Source organism: Carassius gibelio, chromosome B23 (genome assembly GCF_023724105.1).
Source record: "Carassius gibelio isolate Cgi1373 ecotype wild population from Czech Republic chromosome B23, carGib1.2-hapl.c, whole genome shotgun sequence".
Classification (NCBI taxonomy): Eukaryota; Metazoa; Chordata; class Actinopteri; order Cypriniformes; family Cyprinidae; genus Carassius; species Carassius gibelio.
The window spans coordinates 28,929,802-28,952,090 of NC_068418.1; the positions used below are offsets into that span (position 1 = coordinate 28,929,802).

The 22,289-nt window shown below is 38.1% G+C and overlaps 1 protein-coding gene across 3 annotated transcripts in view; it reads right to left on the reverse strand.

Annotated features, from left to right (window-relative positions):
• Positions 1–22,289, reverse strand: part of LOC128011555 (peroxisomal membrane protein PEX14-like) — a 93,385-nt gene that overhangs the window by 41,533 nt on the left and 29,563 nt on the right. For 2 of the 3 annotated variants that reach the window (XM_052594083.1, XM_052594081.1), the window contains exons 1-2: positions 21,936–22,027; positions 19,526–19,570 (exon numbers count right to left, since the gene is read on the reverse strand). In XM_052594083.1, the coding sequence (XP_052450043.1) occupies positions 19,526–19,570; positions 21,936–21,992 (102 nt within the window). In that variant the 5' untranslated portion in view covers positions 21,993–22,027. Of the gene's footprint in view, positions 1–19,525; positions 19,571–21,935; positions 22,028–22,289 lie in introns of those variants that run through there. The other variant, XM_052594082.1, reaches the window with a different exon arrangement.

Below are 22,289 nucleotides of genomic sequence, written 5' to 3' on the forward strand. Positions count from 1 at the left end.
CACCAGGTTTTTTTTATTTTTTTTTTTACTTTTTTCATTTTAATACAAATAATTAAAACACACACACACAAGACACCTTGAATAACACACACACAAAAATTGTTGTTTTAATAGATAACAGATCTGATCCATTTTTCATTAGCTAAAAACAATTTGCAAATGTTTAATTTAAAATGTAAAATGACAAAAGCATAAAAATGTTAAACTAAATTTCTTCAAATTCTTTGTCAATGCATTTGTCGAAAGCATAATCAGGCAAAAATTAGTTGTGCGTAGGAACAAAAGCATTTAGAAAAGTATTGCAGGGGTTATTTCTATTAGACATTAAAACTAAATCGATAAAGACTTTATGCCCAAATAATGCCCCAACTTTGAAGAGGGCCATGTAAAGATGTGTGTCTAAACTGTACACGAGTCTGATGTTGGGCTCCAGGACTGCTGACAGTAATGACTGCTCCGTGAGAAAGGACAAGATCTACAGCAGCAGAAGGTGGGGGCCATCAGTTGGCACTTAAAAGGAAAGGGTAAAGAAAGCTAAAAGGAAATCATTAGCAGGTCTGGGGATCCAGTCTCAGCGTGAATCAATTCATTTCAAATTGCCCTGTACATTTGTGAAGAAGCACCCCTGATATAATAAAGGCCTAATAGACACTGATCCAATTGTGTTAGGTTGGTTTCAGATTCCTACAAAACAATGGTTTCAGAAGAAGAGAGAGGGAGAAAGAGATGGTAGTCGACTTTCTATATTAATTAACCTCTCTCGTGAATGTTTCCATGACATAGATGGATATCTAGGACGCTTTAAGAGCTCCGATTCAATGAAATTGCAACGTGGGTTTCCATGCAGTCAGATTCCTTTCAACTCCTGATGGCTTGATGCACAAAATGGTGTTTTTAATCTTTTATAATTAGATCTTAAAATGCCCTTCTAATTATGACAACTTCCGCTTTAAATGACCTTTACCGAGGGGAGCCCACTGAGAACAGCTGAGCTTGAACCATGTGTGCACCAGAGAGCGAGAGTTCATCTAAAACAGCAGTATGAAATCAATTCTTACTGATCAACTTCACACCCACACGACACAGACATTATATACATCAATAAAGCTTTACCATGCTTCATAAAGCAGCGTTTTAGCACACTTTTGCCTCCTTTTCATTATGATTTCTGGAAGATTTGATCTTCTATGGCTGCCCATAAAAGTACAGTTCACCTGAAAATGAACATTCCATTTCAACAAGGAAGAAACTTATTTTTATTTTATTTTTGATTGCTTTCAAATATTTTTACACAAGCAATAAAAGTCTGTAACAGTGGGGTCTGAAACAAACAAAAACCAATAGTTTTTTCGCCTACAGAAGAAAGAAATCCTTACTGCTTTGGAACGACACGAGGGTGAGTACACGATGTCAGAATTTTCATTTTTGGGTGAACTATCCCTTTGAAATGTTCTGCTTGCCCCTTATCATAATCACAAAAATCTTAGCAGTCACTCCGATCGGTCTTCAGCATAACAGTGCGGTCTGTTTACCACTTTAAACTACTGAAAAAAAAGTGCATGAAACGGGAATATCTCAGTCAGTTATGCCTTTACCCATCTTCCTTATGCAACCAAATCCACTTTCAAAAGGTCACATTCGTGATAAATAGATATATGCAAAAAGAGCCATTACTGATGACAAAGTAGAGCGACACACATTTTCCATGTGCTGCGAGTGGATTGAGCGCAGAGACCCGCGATTACAGCGCTGATATTCAAATCACGGTGGAGGCAATTTTTTTATGAATGTTCTGAACTTTGACGACTTAAAGGTCACGGCGAATTTTAACATCAAAACAAAACAAAACAAAAAAATACAACGGATACAATAGCAGAGAAAAGGACAGTTGAGGGTTCTGTTATGCGATCTACAAAGGTTTGAAAATAAGTAAAGCCTTCACGACGAGATTCAGAATCCAGGGTTCCCACATTATTTTTCCACGACTGCTCCAGTTGTTCCTGATGATTTATAAAAACATCAGTCAGATTTTTGCCACATAAACACTTCAGAATTAGGTTAAACATAACTAAAAATCACACTTATGAGTGTCCATGATATTTCCATGATTGTGGAAATCCTGTAAAACTCCTCTCACAGGAGTAACCGAAAACTAAAATATAGCAACAAATTGTAATATAAAGAAATATTATCAATGCATAAATGAATACATTTAAAACATCTTATGAACCAGAATATTTTTTATGCCTAATGTTAAGCAATTTGCATATTAAAAATGCACACAACTTTTCAACTGGTTTACGGTGGCACTGACACATTTGAACACACGCAGACGCACATGCGCACATTAAACAGGCGTTTGCCAGCAACTTGCCTCATTCAGCCCAGGCTAATCTGTAACACTAGCCTAACTAGTACTCAATAGTTTCGATTACAGACCTGAAATATTTCCCCTTAACATGCAAATCAATAGAACACGGTAAAGCAGAGCATTTGCTGGAAACATTTCTGTTAATGTGGGGCAAATTTATCTTAATCGTTATTATTAACTGTTGGGAGATATGTCCAGCTTTCATGTGATCATTTGTTTCCGCTAATGAGAGAGCCAGAGCGGCTGTGGTGCCGGAATTACACATCCGACACACTTCGCCGGCTCACTGAGGTGTTCGATATAAGACTTGTTCACAAAGCTAAAAGATGCTTAAAAGATTTTGGACAAAAAGCATGTTTTGGGATGTTCATTTAATCTAATCTCCTCAGGGAAACTATACTCGACTATAACCTGCTTAATAAAAAAAATAAAAATAAAAATAAGTTATAATTAGACATCCAACAGAAAAAAACTGGAATCTTGATGTTTTTTTTTTTGGGGCATTTTTGGCATTCTTCACAAAAAACATTTTAAAAGCGTAAAATGTGTATACTAGAGATTTTCATTATAAAGCAGAATTGTTCATATGGCTGATTTAATGTGATTTTTTTGGCCAAAAGTAAATTTAATTTCATATTGCTTAATAAATGATTACACTTAATAAAATAAACAGTAATCTCGTGGTCTAATGGTCAAATATAGTTTAAAATGATTACTCGGTTTATTTATTTTTTTGGTCATTGTTTTTGGGCATTCTATGAAAAAAAAAAGTGAAATATGTGTGTGTGATAGAGAAAGAGACAGAAAGATGAAACTGTGGCCCCTGGACTCGGCAGTGAAGGGGAAAAAAACTGTACTTAGTCCGGCTCACCGCAAATATTCCAGCAGTAATCCAGTAATGGATACTTCCTCAGCTCCACAATTGGTCAAAATGTTTTCATACAATAATTTAATTCAGAAACACTTTTACAAAGCAAGAGTAATCAATTTTAATTAGTTGACCCCCCCCCCCCCCCCCCCAATTGTATAAAGTTTAATGTACTGCCATCGATCCTCTTTGTTCTTTAATGCAGTGCTGCTTTCCTGTAATTTGAGGCGTTTTTTTCCTCTACTTTTACAGTCAATGATGACATTCGGTGACAGGCCGTGCAAAATGTCTCCGAGTTGCAAATAAGCAGAGCGTAAACACACGCACATACTCAAAGCCACTGCAATTCATAACAAAACCTGAGGGCAAAAAAAACCCCCAAACATCCGATTTCAAGACAATCCAAAGGAAACGGAGCACAAATTAATAGCAGCCTATCGTGACTTAGTGGCACATCCTAATAACACGTTGCGATCCATCTCACAGATAAACACAAAGGCGGTCTTAAACCCGACGCTGGATCCTTGTCCTTCATTTTCAGAGACACTACCACCCTTCACATCCAATTAGCTAATTGAAGCAAAATGAAAACAGCACCAATGGCAACAACGCCGCACTCGTGTCCAAACCGCACAATGCAGGGTTTATGGAGGCGAAGGAAGAGCCTTCTTGTCAGCTACGACGGCCATAACCCTGACGAGTGTCTTCTCTCTCCTCTTCAGACGCCCACATACCCATAATCACACACACATACACACAAAATCAAAGTGTACAATTTTGTGCCAACATCTCTCACGTCAAACTAGCTAACAGACGTAATAGTACGTTGACAATTAAAAGGAAAATGTGCTTGCTGCTGGTTAGTTGATTAGGCGTAAGCACAATATGACACCGAAAGAGGACGGCCACGACAGCGGCAGACAGATTGTGACATTCCGGTGACATTATCATCTCACGACGGCTTGCATTCAATAGCTTATTGCATGTTGCGGATCAACAGTTTTGCGGTCTTTGAAAAAGGTGAGGAATTGGTGGTGTGACCCTTTTGCTCGATGACCCTCCTCTAAATTAATCGGAGAGTGGCGGAGATGGAAACAACTGGATGTTGAGTCGGAAAATGATGTGTCAAGCATAACAAAAACGCACGGTACGGAAGATACAGCTATATTTAAGGAGGTAAAAGGCAGAGAAAGTTTAAAGAAGTAAGATCAGACAAGGAAAGAGACAAAGACAGGGCAACCTGGCCTCCCACGGCACTCTGGGTACATCTCAGAAGATGAATACCACCATCTACTGGCTTCAAAAGGAAGATCAGCAACAACAGCGCTCGTCCGAGGGAACCGACAGGCCTCCCCGGCTGTGTGATAGTCAGAGCTGTCAGGAACGATTAGATGACAATGGAGCTTGCATTTAAAGAGATACTCAGACCACAAATAGGGTCACATGATTGAGAAGAGCAGTAAGTGTTTAATCCACCAGTGAGATTAAACCTTCTTCAAACCACAGCAGCACGGAAAACTAAAAAAAAAAAACAACAACAATTCAGGTTTCCAGTTTTAATTTAGGGCATCAGAACGAACTGGAACATTTTAATTATCATAGTGACTGAAATTGCATTGAAAAAAAAAAGCTGTTTTGTTTTGCTTGCAAAATGGTTTGGAATGGGGTAGAAAATAAAAGCGTGGCAGAGTGATTTATGCTTGTTGACTCATATGGAGAATTGCTGTTACTCAACTGAAGCCACAGAATCTGAGAAATGCTTGTCTGCGAGAATAATCGTACATTTCTAAAGATTCAGCCAGAATGTACAGGTTTTACTGCATAATTGCCCAAAGCATGTCTGCGGTATGATGGTGCCACCCAGCCCTGTTCTCAAACCTGCATATAAATCAGATCAGCTTGCGTAAAAACCCTCTTGACCCTGCCCAAGCAACAATAACCATGAAAAACACCAAAACACAATGGAATGAACAAGCGGAGATCTGATCACACGCAAGAGTTCAAACTAGATTGACAGATCAGACTGGCTTTCAAAGGGAAGTTTCATATAGACACACCTTAAAGGGATAGTTCACCCCAAATTAAAGAAATGATGACAGAATTTTCATCCTCTTGTCATTCAAAACATGTTTGACTGAGTCTTTATTCAGTGGAACACAAAAGACGATGGTTTTGTCCAAACTATGAAAGTCAGTGGTGTCCAAAACAATACTGAACCTCACTGACTCACAGCATTGAGAAAAATCAGGGTGAGGGTAAACAATTTCAGAATTTTCATTTTTGAGTGAAATATTTCTTTAAACACAGTAAACAGTAACGAACACGTCGGTTATTGCAATCTAGAATAGCTTTGTTGCAGTATCAGATGCAATATGTCCTCAATACGTGAGACTCTACGTGAGTCTTTGCTGTGCCCGGAGGTGACCCGCAATGGCTTTATGGGGCATGAGGATCCAGACGTGTGTGTGTGTGGTTGTGTGTGTAAGTGTGAGTCCTGCTCCAGTGTCACAGCATGGCGTGTTGGAGCCCAGGGGCTGCGCTGGCAGGCCACTCACTGACAGACACACACCTGCTCTGACATTTCCTGCCGACCTTGACTGAGAAAAACACATGACAATACCTCTCCGCGTAGTCCCTCGGGACCGTTGTCCTTCTCTCTTGCTCTCTCCCCAACTCCTTTAAAGGAATAGTTCATGCAAAAACTAAAATTATGTCATTATTTCCACCTCATGCTGTTCTAAACTTGTATTTTTTCTTCTTCTGTGGGATACAAAACACATCGGGTCTTTTTTTATTTATTCATAAATTAGACATTGTCACTTTTATAATAAAGGCAAAATCACCATGTGTAGAATTGTTTTTCAGCAGCTTTGCATACAGCTTATTGAATCAGAATTCAAAAATCTGTTTTACAACAACACACTACCGTTCAAAAGTTCAGATCCAGGGTCGTTTCTGAAAGAAGTCTCTTATGCACACCGAGGGTGCATTTATTTATACAAAAATACAAAATAATACTATTACAATTTAAAAATATGTTTAGTATTGTTGAATACTGGAAGATGTAATTTATTCCTGTAATACAAATCTGATTTTCAGCAATCATTACTCTAGTCTTCAGTGTCACATGATCCTTCAGAAATCATCTAATATGCTGATTTGGTGCACAGGAAACATTTTTTGTTATATTATTTCCTAATATATTAATATATTTATTTATTATTATTTTTTTAATAACACTTTTATTAAAAGAAAGTTAGAAAAAACTGCATTTATTTTAAATAAAATTCTTCTGCAATATTATAATTGTCCTTACTTTCACTTTTGACTCATCATTTATTTTCTGAGTTCTTCAGTCCCCATTTAATGTAATTGCATGGGGGAAAGAAAATTTACTGTACATTTTTCAAAATATATCCTTTTGTGATCCTAGAAAGAACGTCATGCAGCTTTTGAATCAAGATGAGAATGAGTAAATAATGATTTTCAAAAACAACCTCATTTTCAGCTTGAAGAAAATATAGAAACAATAGAAGCAAGTCATAGAATTAATACTACACAAAAAGGCTGCTGACAACTCTCATCTTCCCCAACTCTTTCACGACCAGCTTCTTCACAGAAGTGACCGTCGCTGATTAACCAGGCAGCCCACCCAAAACGGTGACATGTGCCACACTTATCGCCTATCCTGAGTGTTAAGGCTTGCCTGCCATTCTCTTGTTGTCACAACACTAAAATCCCTCGGGCCGCTGGTCCAGGTGTTTGGGAGGGCTGCCAGCAGCTAGCAGACACATGCGGGTTCCTGTTTCTTGCTGTTTTTGTGACTTGTAAGAAGTGTTAATAATACAGCACTAATCTAAGATTGGGCTCCTGATGATATACAAAGATTAAAAAAAAAAAATGGTGGTTTATATGGATACATGCGAGTCCTCAGACGGACAGTGAAGTATTTTTTGGCTTGTATAGCATACCTGACTCAACACTGCACTTACTAGAGCCCAGAGGCAACTGCGATTTTATATAAGCAAGTTCAAGCAGCGCCTTTGCCCTTCTGAGACCTATAAAATGCATAGTTACAGGCACTCAGAGGGGATTTACTTTGAGAGAAACGGGGACAGATCTATAATAGTCTCTAGCAGCCCCTAGTGCTCACAAAGGAGGCAGCAACAGGTCCATATGCACCTTTATAATAAATACACAACAACTTCAACTGCTATATTTTTTTAGGTATTTAATGCTATAATTTTCTATACCTTATTACCATTTTTCCGCACCTTTCTGTACGTTTACAGAGCTCATTCACTCCATAAGAACTTTTATATGCCATAATGCAGCTCACTTGACTGATTCCTGATTGGCTTGTTAAATCTGTAATCTCCCAGCACCACACAGAGAGAAACAAGAAGCCTATTAGCATCTTCTCTACATTATTTTTCATCAAACTGGTTAAAACTGACACATATTAATTAATATCTATTACTCGTTTTTTTTTTTCTTTGAGGGGGCAAGATGTTGGGTTTGAAGGGGGGCGGGCAATTAGTTGAACAAAATAATCAAAATAGTGTATTTGAACGAGCGCTGATGAATGTCCCACGCCGTCCCATCTCAGAGAGCGAAGTGCAATATATTCTTGCTGTCACGTTCTATTAAACAGCTATTACAGTCTTGATAGAACTATTAGTCACTTCATTATTAATAACATTAATGTATTTACATTTTAGTGTACATGCCAGTTTTCCAGCAATAATTTATGAAGTCGACTTCAAATATTTCATAATGTTCCTCCATCTGAGCCTTTTTGAGCTTATTATTGATTGTGAAAACAGACTGAATTTTTATGTTCTCTCTCGGCCGACCTCACTCACTCTCTTAATGTATTGGCGAGGGGGCCTCTGCATTAAGAGACTGAAACAAAGTGCATTTACATCTGAAGCATAACTTCATAATTTACATTCCAACATTTATTAGAGGTGACAAATGAGTGTTTGGTCCACTCGCGCTTTTCCACAATACGGCACTTATTCAATCCGCATAAATTACGGCGCGGGATTGAGAGTGCTGGTGCAAATGATTCTATTACATTTATCCGATGGTACACGCGTGTGTGCCCGCGGAGGTTATTCAAGGGGCGGGCGTCCTGTTTATGAACTAATCCATAAAGTGACTACCTACAATACAAATAAAAAGTGTGGAATAATGTATAAAAGGCTGGGCATGCAGGCTTGTATGGGAATTCTGTTAAGAGCAGAGCATAGAAGACTGGGGCAGATTAAAGTACCATACAGTACACTGGAGGAGAGAACTAGAGTAAGCACAATGAATAAGAGTACAGTACACTAGTGTAGAGTACAATGAAGTAAAGCAGACTACACTAAACGACAGTTAAACAGACAACACTGGAGTAAAGTACACTAGGTCAGGAGTTTTCAAACTTGTTGATGCCAAGAAAATTCTTCTGCATTTATACTGTGAGAGACAATAAAAAAGTTAAATAATTGCAATTATATTAAAGCTAATTTTTCATGCACCCCCCAGCAGAGAACGATGTAAATTAGCAATGGTGCAATAATCTGGCATGTTAACATTTTGTATTTTATACTGAAGTTCTATACACAAACAAACCCCTTGTGGTTCCCTGTGGGTTATTTAACCCCAGTTTAAAAGCCCTGGTCTAGACTAAACTTCAGTAAAGTACAGCACAGTAATCTTACAATAACAGACAAGTCTAAGCTGGTATAGTAGAGCAAGATACCATGGAGTGAACTCGAGAAAAGAACAGTAGATTACCTAAGTGATTCATTACACGTGTACTTCTTTTCAGCACATTGACGTCTTGTTGCATCTACTGGATGAGAAGCAGGGGACAATCAGGGCGTCTTTCACAAGCCTTTCTGTCTTACCGGAAGAGATGTTTCCAACACCTTCGAATCAGGCCAGATTTGAAGTTTTATTATACAAGAAATGAACATTAGCCATAGCATTCAAAAGCAGATCATAGCAAACCCATGCGCTCCTAAACACAACTCTGGCCCAAAGTCTCAGTCGTGATTAAACAGCCTCGCCTCTTCCCATGTTAATATTCCAGCACCGATAACCACTATAAGTCAGCGTGTAATGTTAAATAATTATAGAGAGGAGCATTTCAGCAGTGTAGTTACAAATGCACCATGGGAATCCTTCCATTTAAACAAATAACGGGCGCTGCAGGGGAGTTGGCAGATGAATTAACAGCTAATAACTTACTGCGCAGGCAGATAAAGAACAGTCCCAATGTGTCAATTACATCGCATTTTTCTCTGATTTCTCGACTTCCAAACATAATCGCGCACTTCAAAGAGGTACAACTAGAAAAATTTGGCTTTCGCAGAGCACCCTGGAGATGCTCTTTTCCTTTTTGCCTTATTCATTTGATCAAACGCTCCCAGAAATCAGAGAAGGCGCTGTCAGCGCTAGGCGTTTCCAAACGAAACGCTGCCTGCCGGTCGGTCCTCCTGACAGATCCTGGGAGTCAGAAACACTGGGCTTTAGTCCTACTCCTGTTCATTAAAATCTCAGGGACAGGGCCTGCAACAAAAAAGATGCTGACATATCAAAGGCTCTCTGTACCTGCATTACCATAGCCATTTACTTATTAAAGCAGAGATGTTTCCTGTCAATCAGGGGGCCATCATGTCTCCTCATTTGCGGCGGAAAAACTGGCATAATTGCTTCTTAGACTAATCAACACAACTTGGAGTAATTATGCCCTGAAAGTGACACTGGAGGCAGAGGGGGACGTGTGCATGTGACGGGGGAAGGCAGTCGCTGATTCGACCTGATCGTCAGTCATATGGCGAGTCTCTCTCTTTCCATCACATGCTATACTACTCTTCGTATCTGCCGCCAAGGAGAACCTTCACATCAAACGGAAGTAATTACAAAGCGCAAGCCAAACTGGTGTCACAGATCTCCTTCCATGCTCTTTAAAAACACGGCTACGCTATAATTAAAATCCTGTCATATTTCCATCATCATGTCGGGTGTATGTATAATGACACAGTTCGGCAGGCTACAGCAAAACTAGAAATTACAGATCTGTACTTGCCGTCCTGTTAGCATTAATATATTTGCCGAGATTTTACAAATTACGGCGCAAGTATAAATTATGTTTTATTGATTTCTGACTGATCAAAGAGTTCAGTTAAAGTCTGCCTTCAATGCGGTTGGCAAACTGCGGCCGTCGGAAGGAAAACGCTGGAAATAAACCGCGTGTTCCCAAGGCAGTGCGGCCCAACCTCACCAGGTCACCGAGCAATGTGAAAGGAGGACAGTGTAACGTTAAACTATGTCATACAAAATTAATCTAGAGACATGGAAGCAAAAGGAGCAGACGGAGAGAGAAATACTCGCTGACAAACAGAGACGCACATCATAAAAGAGGATTTAATTAAGGTACCTTGGAGAACTTAATGGGCTATAACCCACAATTTCCTAAATTCGAGACATTCTCAGTCATTTTGACAGGCCGTAAACGGAAATAAGATGAAGCAAGTGGTATTTGGCTCGGAAGATCTTGGCTTTGAGAACAATATGACACAGACTGTAATGTTTAACAGGCTGGATGTCAACACAATTTCCCAACAAACATTCTCTGCGGTCAAACTGAAGACAAACTTTAATTACCAGCTTATGCAGGCAAACACAAAAACTATCATGAAAGCTTGTGTCTGAAGAGTGGCAAAGCCTCGTTCTGATGAAATAGGCGGTCATCGGAAGAAATGGACAAATAGCCAGAGACACTGGTGACCTAGTCAGTTTAAATTGTTTTCCTTGAGCTGATAGCTTTGAGTCACCTGACAACTCTTATGAATCTTCCCACCGGAACACCAAACAAACAAAATGCTGGATGTCAGAAACTACAGTTGAAGTTAAGAAACTACAGCTAATGAAAGAGACAAAAGCAGCTCATGCAAGTAGGGTCCTAAGATTTCCTGAATGCAGAAAACGTGGACAGAATTGACCTATCAGTAAGCCACTCCCCTCGAATGCAGATGAGCCAATGGCAGTCGAGTATCAGTTGCACGGGGAGGGGAACTTGAACATATGTAGATTTCAGCAGCATAAAGATTCATTGGAAGATTGCAACATTTTTATGGCGTTTATGCTTAAAAAAAAAAAGATAAAACAATGTGCCTGGGGTATTTTTAACACTAATTCCAGTTATCCTGAGAGGATAAGCCATGGAATTTATTTTATTCTATTTCCTAATCCCAAACAAAATGGAGCAAAATGTCCCAAAGCATTCATCCCAATTCAAATAAAGACAAAATATTTGTTTTCTGTTTGTCATACTCATTAGGTTACAATTTTAATCAAGCATTAATGTCATCTTGTCCTTTAACAAGGTATCTCTGGCTAAAATTAGCAAATGTAAAAAAAAAAAAAAAAAAGTTAGTGAGTTCATACGAACCTAAATAGCGGACTATTCTCATGTCTTGTACAGTGTAGGGCAAAAACACATAAACAAAGGTCTACATTTCACTGTCTCTTCATATGAAACAAGTTTACATGTAATAATTGAATCGTTGTCTGCTATACATGAACAGTGTTGATCCAAGATGTTGTCATCCGTGATCGTGATAATGTTACATGAGACTTCACAAATAATAAGGATGCTTTTTTTTTTTTATTACACGACCCGTGGATTATCCGCAGCACCCGTGGATATAACCGTGACCAACCTGTTTTGTTCTTTCAGTAGTTTAAATGTTTCCATTGTTTTTTTACTCTTCAGTCTTCTATTGGACAGTATTAAGTATTAAACCATTATGTGTTACATCAGACTTCTCCATGTTGGAGTTTAAATGCTTCTATTTATTTTATCCTCACTCTAACATTGGACAATATTGTTTAAGTAAACCTAATGCGTTGCATCAAACTACTCCAATTAGTTCTTTTAGGAGTTTAAATTATAATTGTTTTATTAAATGTTTATTTTGTCCTCCACAGTATAACTACATTTGCAGCATTGTTGTTTTGTGCTGTGTGTGGTTGTTTCTGTAGTTGTTAAAATAACAGCGTCATCCGCAGCTCTAAATTTGGGGCAGTCGTACGTCCGGAGAGAGAAAGAAAGCGCACAGAGCTGAAAGGGCCTGAATGAAGCGCATTTGGCTTTTAATAAAAATACTAGAAGATATAGCGAAGATATGCCAGCTGTTTTGATGCGCTGCTCACTTAAAATGGTGCTGCTGTCCCATGGATGCATCCGCCTTTTGAATATTGGTTATTTAAGGATTAAAGACTCGAGTTGATTTAAAAATGTTTAATTTTTCCATGAGCTGAAGTCAAGTCTGAAGTCTATAATAATGCGACTTGAGTCCATTATTATTAGTTACTTATGTATAACTCCAAAAAATGGTCTCAAATGTCTGGATCTCACTTTCTATCCCAACGCTATCTCACGACCAATTCGTACTTATTTTACGAGGTGGCTTATTCGTACGAAATTTTACGACCTCACTCTTTTATACGATTTTATACGACCCCAGTGACGGTTAGGTTTAGGGGCGGGGTTAGGTGTAGGTCATTCGTACAAATTCAAACGAATTGGCAAATCGTAAAATACGTACGATTTGGCAACAATCGTATGAGAGTGTGGTCATACGAAATTGTACGAATAAGCCACCTTGTGAAAAATGTACGAACTGCCGTGAGATCGGGTTGTCTATCCGTACCATCATTGCACTGTTGCACCTTGACAGTAATCGACAGTCACTATGATGTAACATAATAACATGTTTGGAAACATATCTTAAACTCTTGATGCTGAGATCTGTTTATATCCTGATATCTTTGAATTATGACTTTACCTAATGTCAAAAGACTTTGGCAAGAGAAACATCAAAAGAAAGCAGCAAGATCTGATATCAGTAAAGACCCCTTTAACAGACTGTAAAGCAAAATTCACACACACACACACAAAAGAAGAACCTTAAAAGAAAAGAAATGGGCTTTTCATGTGGGAAGATGTCCGGCCATAAATCTGTTGAATTTGGCCTCAGGGGGACCGGCTCCAGAAATCTGGTCCAACGGCACACATGAGACCAAAACCACAATGTAAAGAAATCTGGGCGCCACTCGTCTTTATCTGCTCTGCTTTTTCAAAGTAAACCAGAAAAAAATATATATATGACCAACATCAAAACTAACCGTTTACATTTATAGAAACTACTATAAAAGAGGCTAAATAACACAGTCATTCAGACTAGTGTCATAGAGTCAGGCCGAAAACAAATGAGGACTGGAGAGACGCCATTTCAAGGTTCAAACACAAAACTGGGATTTCTGGTTTGTGTCATCCCTCGGTCATTTAATGAGCATTTCACAGCAGTAAACAAACACATTCAGTAGGGGACTTTACAGATGGAGTTTTGAAATTATACACACTGGGGCTTGAAGAGGAAGCCTGGTCTCATCTATTCACCTCTAATCTGGTAAATTGAGTCAAAAAAGAAGGACTGAAACAGGAGAACGAGTCGAGCCAAGAGCTGTAAACACATTTTCCGAAGCCGCTGATCTGCAGACTTCAAGCATGCACGATAAATCTGACGTGAAATCATAATTATAAAAGCAATTAGCTGACCCTGTGCCGCTCGCCCTTGGATGTGACAGTGAGAATTCATACAGAGCCCTTTCAAGGCGGCTGGGACAAGGTTGGTGGGGGGCGGAAAAGTGCAACACAGCAACAATAAAACCACAGGCCTTTCCTGTATCATTAACCACAAGCTCAAGCAGCTCAGGACAAGACAGTGCCAATTGCAACAAGACTAAATAAACTTCCACATCTCACACAAACACATTTGATTTGAGGTCAGTAATTCCTCAACCTATTTATACATCTCCAAAATGCATCTGTTTAAGCGCATTAATAGTTTCAGCATTAATAGTTTCAGCATTAATAGTTTTCTATTTTTTTGTCAGATATGCTGACTTAATATATTTTTACTTATATATTTATATTGACTTTTTAATACATACATACATATAGCATTTATTTGAGACTGAAATCTTTTGTAACATTATAAATGTCTGTAATTTGTAAATCAAATTTGCCTTTGCAAAAAATTATAATAATAAAAAACAGGGGAAAAAGCATTGCTTTCTTTAAAAAAAAATTCTTACTGACCCTTTTGGAAATTTTGCAAGGTAGTGTATATTTACGTATATATATAAAAAATTGCTCCCAGGAGGACAGATAAAATAAGATGCATGTAAATAAGGGTTTGGTGCAGACAGCATGGTCTTTTTCCATCCAAAACATCGATGAAACACATAGAACAGGAAAGAGACTGGGCACCGATACCTTTGGAAAGTATGTTCTGCCAAGGTGTGCTGCTTCAATCAACCCAGTCAGATCTGATCAGAATGAGAGACCCCTCATTTGCCCGCTCATCGCCACCTAGTGACCATCATTCCAAACAATCATGGAACATCTCTGTGGCCCATGCCCCCATGCCAACCATAACTCTCCTTTACTGCAGACAGCTCCAATAAAGGATTACAATTACAATTAAAGTAATGAGCAAAGGGGGGCAAAAAAGAGAAAAGTCCGAGGATGGATCCCCAGGCAAATTAAATTGCAGCACAGTTTGAAAGTGAGCACAGAGTAAGTCTTTTGGGTTATTACTGGCTAACCACCCCTCATTCCCTCAATAATTAACTTTCAAGTTTTGCAATCAGGAACCAGAGAAATTGAAACAAAAGTCGCAAGTCCCAAAATGTCAACAGCGACCAACAGATCAAACCTCACCTATAATGAATGCTCATGGCGGATCACCTATACTTTCTACCATCTGTGTTATTTTAAACAAATCCCTGGAAAGTGGAAGCAAATTTCAAAACCAACATTTGCGCAACAGATGTGTCTCCAATGCCCAGAGGGCAAGAGGCAACAGCAAGGTGTACGATATAAAGAAAATAATGTAAATGAGCATCAATTTAACGCAATGGCCAAAGTCAACATTGGCATCTCGTCAGGCAGACCCCAATTCCTAGGCTTTGGGGGTGTTGTTTCTTTTTTTCCAGCGTTGTGGTGATAGCAGAGGGGCTCCGGAAATTCAGAGACTGCCGAGCCAAAACAGATCACTTCAAAGCGCCTTATTTAACGCTTGCTAAATTTTTCATCACAGTTGCTTAATATCCTGGGGAAGGGGAGCTTTTGAAGTTGCGGCGAGAGCGGGATGTTCTTCTGACAACTTTCCTTTTTTTCCTCCCCCTCCCTCCCTCCTCCTTTCACCTCCTCCCTCCGCTCCTGTATCCCTCGCTCTTTCCACAGGAGGCCAGTGATATTTGGGGCGCACGGTGGAGCCCCAGCGGGCAGAGCGAGGATGGAAGCGTGTCCCGTGGAGCCGGCAGTTACCATGCCAACACGCGGAGCGTTCCAGTCACTGGCGGTAGATCGCAGGAGGGTACCGCAAAACACCACTGGAGGGAAAGATATTTAACCTTTCACACACCTTTGAGGCAGAAAGCTCACCACAGAAGTCTAAAAGGCAAACAAGAGAGCTGACAAACATGGCTCTCTTACAGCCTGAGGGGATTTGGTGGGTTGATGTTAAACTCCACCGAGCCTGAGTATATGGTTAAATCTTTGACTTTTACTGCTACATGTTACTCAGTTAGGAGTTTATGGGCATTCTGTGATTTAATAATTAATGCACGGACTGATGTGCCTATGGTTGTGACTGTCAGGTGTGTAGACTGGGAAAAAGAAAGAGGAAAGAGGACAGGAAAGGAAAAGGAAGAGGGACAGGGAACAAAGGGAAAGGACAGGGAAAAGGTAACAGAAATGGAAAGGAAAAAGAAAAATGAAACTGAATAAAAAGGAATGCAAAATAACAGAAAGGAGAGAAAAAATTTAATAAAGAGGAAAATCTCCATGGAAAGGCAAATGGAAATGAAAGAGAAAAGTAAAGAAATAAAAAAAGTAATAAAAAAATACTAGGAACCATAAAAGGAGAAAAAAAAGGAAATTAAAAGAAGAGGTAAATGTAAAGGGAAAAAAGAAAAGAAAAGAGAAAGGACAAGAAAGGGAAATGCAAAAGGAAAAGGGAAATGAAAGTGAAAGGAAAAAGAAAAAGAAAAGAAAACAGGAAAGGGGCAAGAAAAAGAAAGAACAGACAGAAAAGTAAAGGAAAAGGATAATGAAAGGGAATGGGAAAGGGAAAAAGACAAGGAAAAGACAATGGGAAATGTAAAGAAATGAGAGGAAAGTGAAATGTAAAAGGACAAGAAAATGAAAATGGAAAAAAAAGAACAAAAAAGTAAATAAACAAAAAATGAAGAGATAGAAAAGTCAAGGGAAGACAAAAGTAAAAGAAATTAAAAGGAAAGGGAACAGGAAATATACAAATATAAAAGCAAAGAGCAATACAAGGGAAAGGGAAATATACAGACATTAAAATCAAAGTGAAAATGGAAAGAAAGGGCAAAGAACAAAAATCTAAGTAAAAGAATGGAAGGAAGGAAACAGAGAAAGAAAAGAACAGAAAGCAAAGGAAAGGAGAAGAAAGGAAAGAAAAGGAAAAAGTGAGGGGGTGGTTGAATAAAGAAATGATGAAGTAGGGCGCAGTGTGTGGGAGAGGGACAGGGCAGGAAGGACAGTCCCTGGAGGCGAGAGCTCAACCCTGAACGGGACTGGTACTGGCTTTGACTGACAGGCCAGAGTGCAGCGCAGGTCCAAACCTGCTCCAGCTCAGACTCCAGCCAGAGTCGCCTGCCACCGAGGAGCGAGGGCCGCCCATCCGGCGAGGTGAGTCAGAACCTGTTAACGTGACTGGTGTCCCCAGCCTGACACCCCGGCACTCGCGCTCAGAGCCTCCCTCCAGCCCTGCCACTATTCCCCTTCCGCTCATCCACATCAAATCCTTTCAGACACAGATTTCAATTATTCACCCCATCCAAATAATGCCTTGTGACATGAATTATCCAGAGCTGTAATAATCCACTTAACTGGGAAAGAGCAGCTCATCAAAAAGAGAAAAGCAGAGGAAAAAAAGGGGGACTTGTCAAGCAGTTAGAAAGCCAAGAAGCCTTAATAATCAACATTTTTCCCCGCTGTTAAGGACAGTGCTTTGAGCATGGCTAGATATCATTCATAGCGGAAAATCACATCGCACAAAACCGCACAATACACAGCCTAATTGTCCAATGATAGTAAATGCACCATAGATAATCCAAGAACTTCCTAGTTTAAGAGCAATAAAAGAAAGAGAGCAGTTCTGCTACTGAGGACGAGTGAGGATTACTCACGTTCATATCCAGGCTGTTCAATAAACCGCCTGCTAACAAATCATATACTAAATGATGGTCAAAGATAATCACAGTCAATGACATCCTGAAAAGTACATTCTATTGTACATTACAGTTCAAAAAGATTAGGGTTGGTAAGATTTTGGAAAAATTTTGCTCACCAATAATATTGTGCAATATGATTATTACAATTAATTTATATCTGTGCATTACTCAAGTCTTCAGTGTCACACAAACCTTCAGAAATCATTCTAATATGTTGATTCGGTGCTCTTTATTATCATCATTACTATCAATGCTGAAAACAGTTGCGCTGCTTAATATTTTTTTGGAAACTTGTGGATATTTCTTTATTTGATTCATAGATAATTTTGCAAAAAGATTAGGGTGGTAAGATTTTTTTAATATTTTGGAAAAATTTTGTCTTCAGTGTCACACAAGCCTTCAGAAATCATTCTAATATGTTGATTCGGTTGCGCTGCTTAATATTTTTGTGGAAACTTGAAGATATTTTTTATTTGATTCATAGATAATTTTACAAAAAAAGTTAAAATAAACAGCATTTGACAAAAGCTGAAAAGCTTCACTAAACAACCGTCCCTTAGAGCGTTTAGTCCAGAAGTGTGCACATTTGATGAACTATTGATATCTTGATACACGTTTACTTTGCGTCTCTTTTGACAGAATCATAATTTCTATTCATTTTCCACAGAATTGTGTGATCTGATTAACAACTGATTAACAGCTGCTTACAGTGCTGTCTCTGTATGGTTTTTTTTTCTGTCTCAGTCCGCAATCGCTGTTATGACTCAGTGGAAACTCATTTGCTGTTCATGTCACTCATACATGATCATATTCATAACCCACCCTGTCTCTTCCGATCACAAGCTTATCCTAAACTTCTACATTCTGTTCTGTCCACAACAGACCCTGAGAAACATTTAAACACTCAAAACATGAAGCTAATAAACACACAATTACGGCAGTATAGGATTTGTTTGCTATCATGATGACAATTGTAGCTCTGATGCATGTTACCCTGCTGTGCTTATATTTCAAGATGTAAGAAAATGTTTGGTTTTCTATAAAGGATCTTTTATGATAAATGTATATTGGGATCAATGTGGATGAAGAGAGTTTTATAAAATAAAAAATTGAAAGCTGAAATGTTCTACCTGTGGTTGTCCACTGTGTAGATAGCTTTAATGAAATCTAATGTTTATGTTCAACTATGCTGTAAAAGACCCAATTTACCTGTTATGCTGTTTTTGTTAATTGTTCAACAAGTTAGCAGTTTGTAGAATATGCTTGAACCTGATACTTATAATTTTCCTTGACTAATTAATTATTAGAACGCCTATATACACTGCTTGTAAACAGTGTTTACTTCAGCCAGTTGAAGGCACGGTACAGTATATGTGCACATGATCAGCATGGTTTAAAAAAACAAAACAAAAACACACACACATTAATTGTATATGTATATATAATCTCACTGACCCCAAACATGGTTAAAAAAAAATCAAAAATAAATAAATAAACATTATTTGTACATGTGTATATAATATCACTGACCCCAAACATGGTTGAAAAAAAAATAATAATAAGTAAATAAACATTATTTGTACATGTGTGTATATAATCTCACTGACCCCAAACATTTGAACAGTAGTGTCCTATAGACCAACAAGACTAATAAAGTGGTAGATTCTCTGTAAAATACAGCCTCGTCTGGGTTATTACTTTTACAACAATAGCAATATGACTAAAGACACCAATGACCAAGAAATATTCACAAATTGTCCTTTAACATAGCACAGAGAATGCAGGTAAAACAAAAAGCAGAACCATACCCATTTTGCTAACAATTCTTTTTTTTCTGTTTTATTATGCACATATGGTAATAATAATGTTAATGCAAATCCATTCATTAACAGTCTGTTTTTTAGTGGTATAAAACGGGTGCTGGTTAGTCAGACTCACAGACAGTCCCTTACCAGCGCGTCTCTTGGAGGCGCTTCTTCTCTGGCAGCAGCAGCGTTCTGAAAGAGAACAGACGACTTGTGTTACAGCGCCATCTAGTGGCAGAATCGATGACATACATATGATTCTATTACAGCGCAGCATTTGACACTACATGACAGCTCTAGCACACTACCATTCAAAATATTTTTGTTTGTTAAAAAAAACATTTATAATGTTTAACAAGTTCCACTAACTCTGACTATCTATATACTGTAATATGATTCTTGACGGACTTTAGAGTTTACTGCATTGCTGATTGCTGTAATACTCCTGCCTTTATCTTCATTGTGCAGTTTCACCAGGCTTGGAGTCTCTTCAGTCTCTTCACTGATTTGGTTCTCATAAGTGCATGATACCATTTATTAGTTCCACTTTAGAGCACTAAGTAAGCCTGCAAGGTTCCTATTAGGATTTTTAATTTACTAATTAGCTATTCAGTTGACTCTGTTAAGAAAAATGTACTGTACGCGTTACCAGGGGGTTCCCCGATGAAAAATTGCGACCCGGGGATAAAATACATGTTTTTTAGCAGGGATGCCTTGATAAAATTCGCATTTTAGAGGCTAAACATCACGTTATTGGTGTTGGGTCGCTTCAACCCACGGACAGTTTTTTGCACAGCCTTAATATCAGCGCTGTAATTTTATGGGGATGTTTTTAAACAAGATTATTTTGTTCAAAAAGATCTGCATTTATTTGATAAAAACCAAAAATTATTGCAATTATTATACAATTATTGAAATATTTTATTAATTCAAAATAATTGTTCGCCATTTTAATCTACTTTTTGTGTGTGTGTTATAGCAAAGCTCTAATTTTAGTGTCTATGCTACAACATTTGCTATGTAAGAGCTGCAGATTTTCAAAACCTGATTGTAACTAAAGGCATTTCATTACTTCCAAAACCAGGCCAAATATCAGCACACTGAACTTCTCTAGGTTGGTTTACACTCTCTAACAAACGGCAACGCTGCAAACATTCTGAATCTGGCAACAGATTTTCTTAAGAATTATAACTGTCATTTTCACACAGCACTAACACACACCGACAGGGTTTGACACGTTGATTGCAATGGTTCTCAACTTACAGAATACAAACCAGACATCCTCAACACACTTCCAAAAAAACTAATTTAAAAATAAGCATATCTAGAACACTCATATAATTCATAGGTTTCTTATGCAATTACTTATGAAAAACGTATGTTTCCATTAACAGTATTCAATAGAGAAAAATGCACAGGAATTATCATGCATGATTCACATCTTAGCCTTAAAGCTGAGACATTACACTAATTACAAGAACGTTTGGCTAACAAGATTGCAAGCCCCAAAATGAAAAGTCTGTCATTAGTTGAGAAAAATAAAATAAAAACCATGGAAAAAAAGATGTATTGGAAATGAATAGTGATTGAGGATGTCATTCTGCCGATCATCAGGACTTATGTCCCAATTAAAATATAATGAAAGACTGTTATCCCTTTAATTCATTGTTGATTTATTTAGAACATTTTAAGCTGTAATAATTAAAAGTACTTTAAATGATTAAAAGTATGAGTCAGAATTAAAATTTTAGAAGATAAAGATGAGTAAAGAAAAATATAAGTAATAAAGTTTAAGTAGGTTATTAAGAAGAATGAATGTGATAAATTTTATGTATGCAATATTGCCAATTAATATAATTTATAACTATATTTTTATTATAAACTATTACAAATATAAAATATATAAGCACACAGTCTGAAACAAGGGTTACAATCCGTTCTTATGCAAATTCAGTTAAAATTAATCTCCCATTAACATCACTGATTTTGCATCACCCCTGAATTATGTTAAAGTATCATATCTCTCTAACATACCCTTATTTTTCAAAGTTACAGGTTTGGAACAACATGAATGTGGGTAAATGATGACAGGGTGAACTATCCCTTTAATTCTTTGCTGATACATTTCATAAATAATACTTATTATGTCGGCTGTAAACCGATAAAACTGAGATCTTTACTGAAACATATGAGCACATGGAGGGATGAATGTGTCATGTTTTCAGGGTCAACGACCCTGATTGAATATTACTGGATAACTGTCTATATAGCGCTTGTATTATTTCACAGAGACAGACACATTAATATCTGCACTGGAATCTTCTGTATGCGCTATTCTCTGTGGCCTGCACCTGTCACACATCTGTCTAACTGCATGGATGGATGAGACAGTCAACGGGGCGCTAGCAAACCAGCTAAAACTTTTTCAAAACAACATGGGACTGCCAGATTATGAGCTTATTAACAATTAAAGCGTGACAAGTCGTGCATTTACTTTGCAAATCCACGGCGGGAAAATCTAATGCATGTTGTTAGTTGGCTGAACGTTATCAGCTACCTGATTGTGGTGGTCAGGTTGATCCGGGGATGCCATCTTCTCAGGGCTGTTAGCCATAAGGCTAAGGACGCTAACACTCCCCCGGTGCTCGATTACTTCAGTCTGAACTATTCATACGAAATTCGAGTCATTTGCATTTATCGGTTCTTTTGAACTGTTCGTTTCAAAGAACGAGTTCAAAGTGAATATTACAGTTTTTTTTTCTCGATTGCTAGTACTATAACTGATTAATTTTACACAATTTCCCAAACCATCCATACGGTTCAAACTTTTGTGGAGATGAGTAAACAACACCTTGGCATCATCTCACTGCTTAGTCTGTCTAAAAACATATGTGGTCAGTGTTGTAAGACC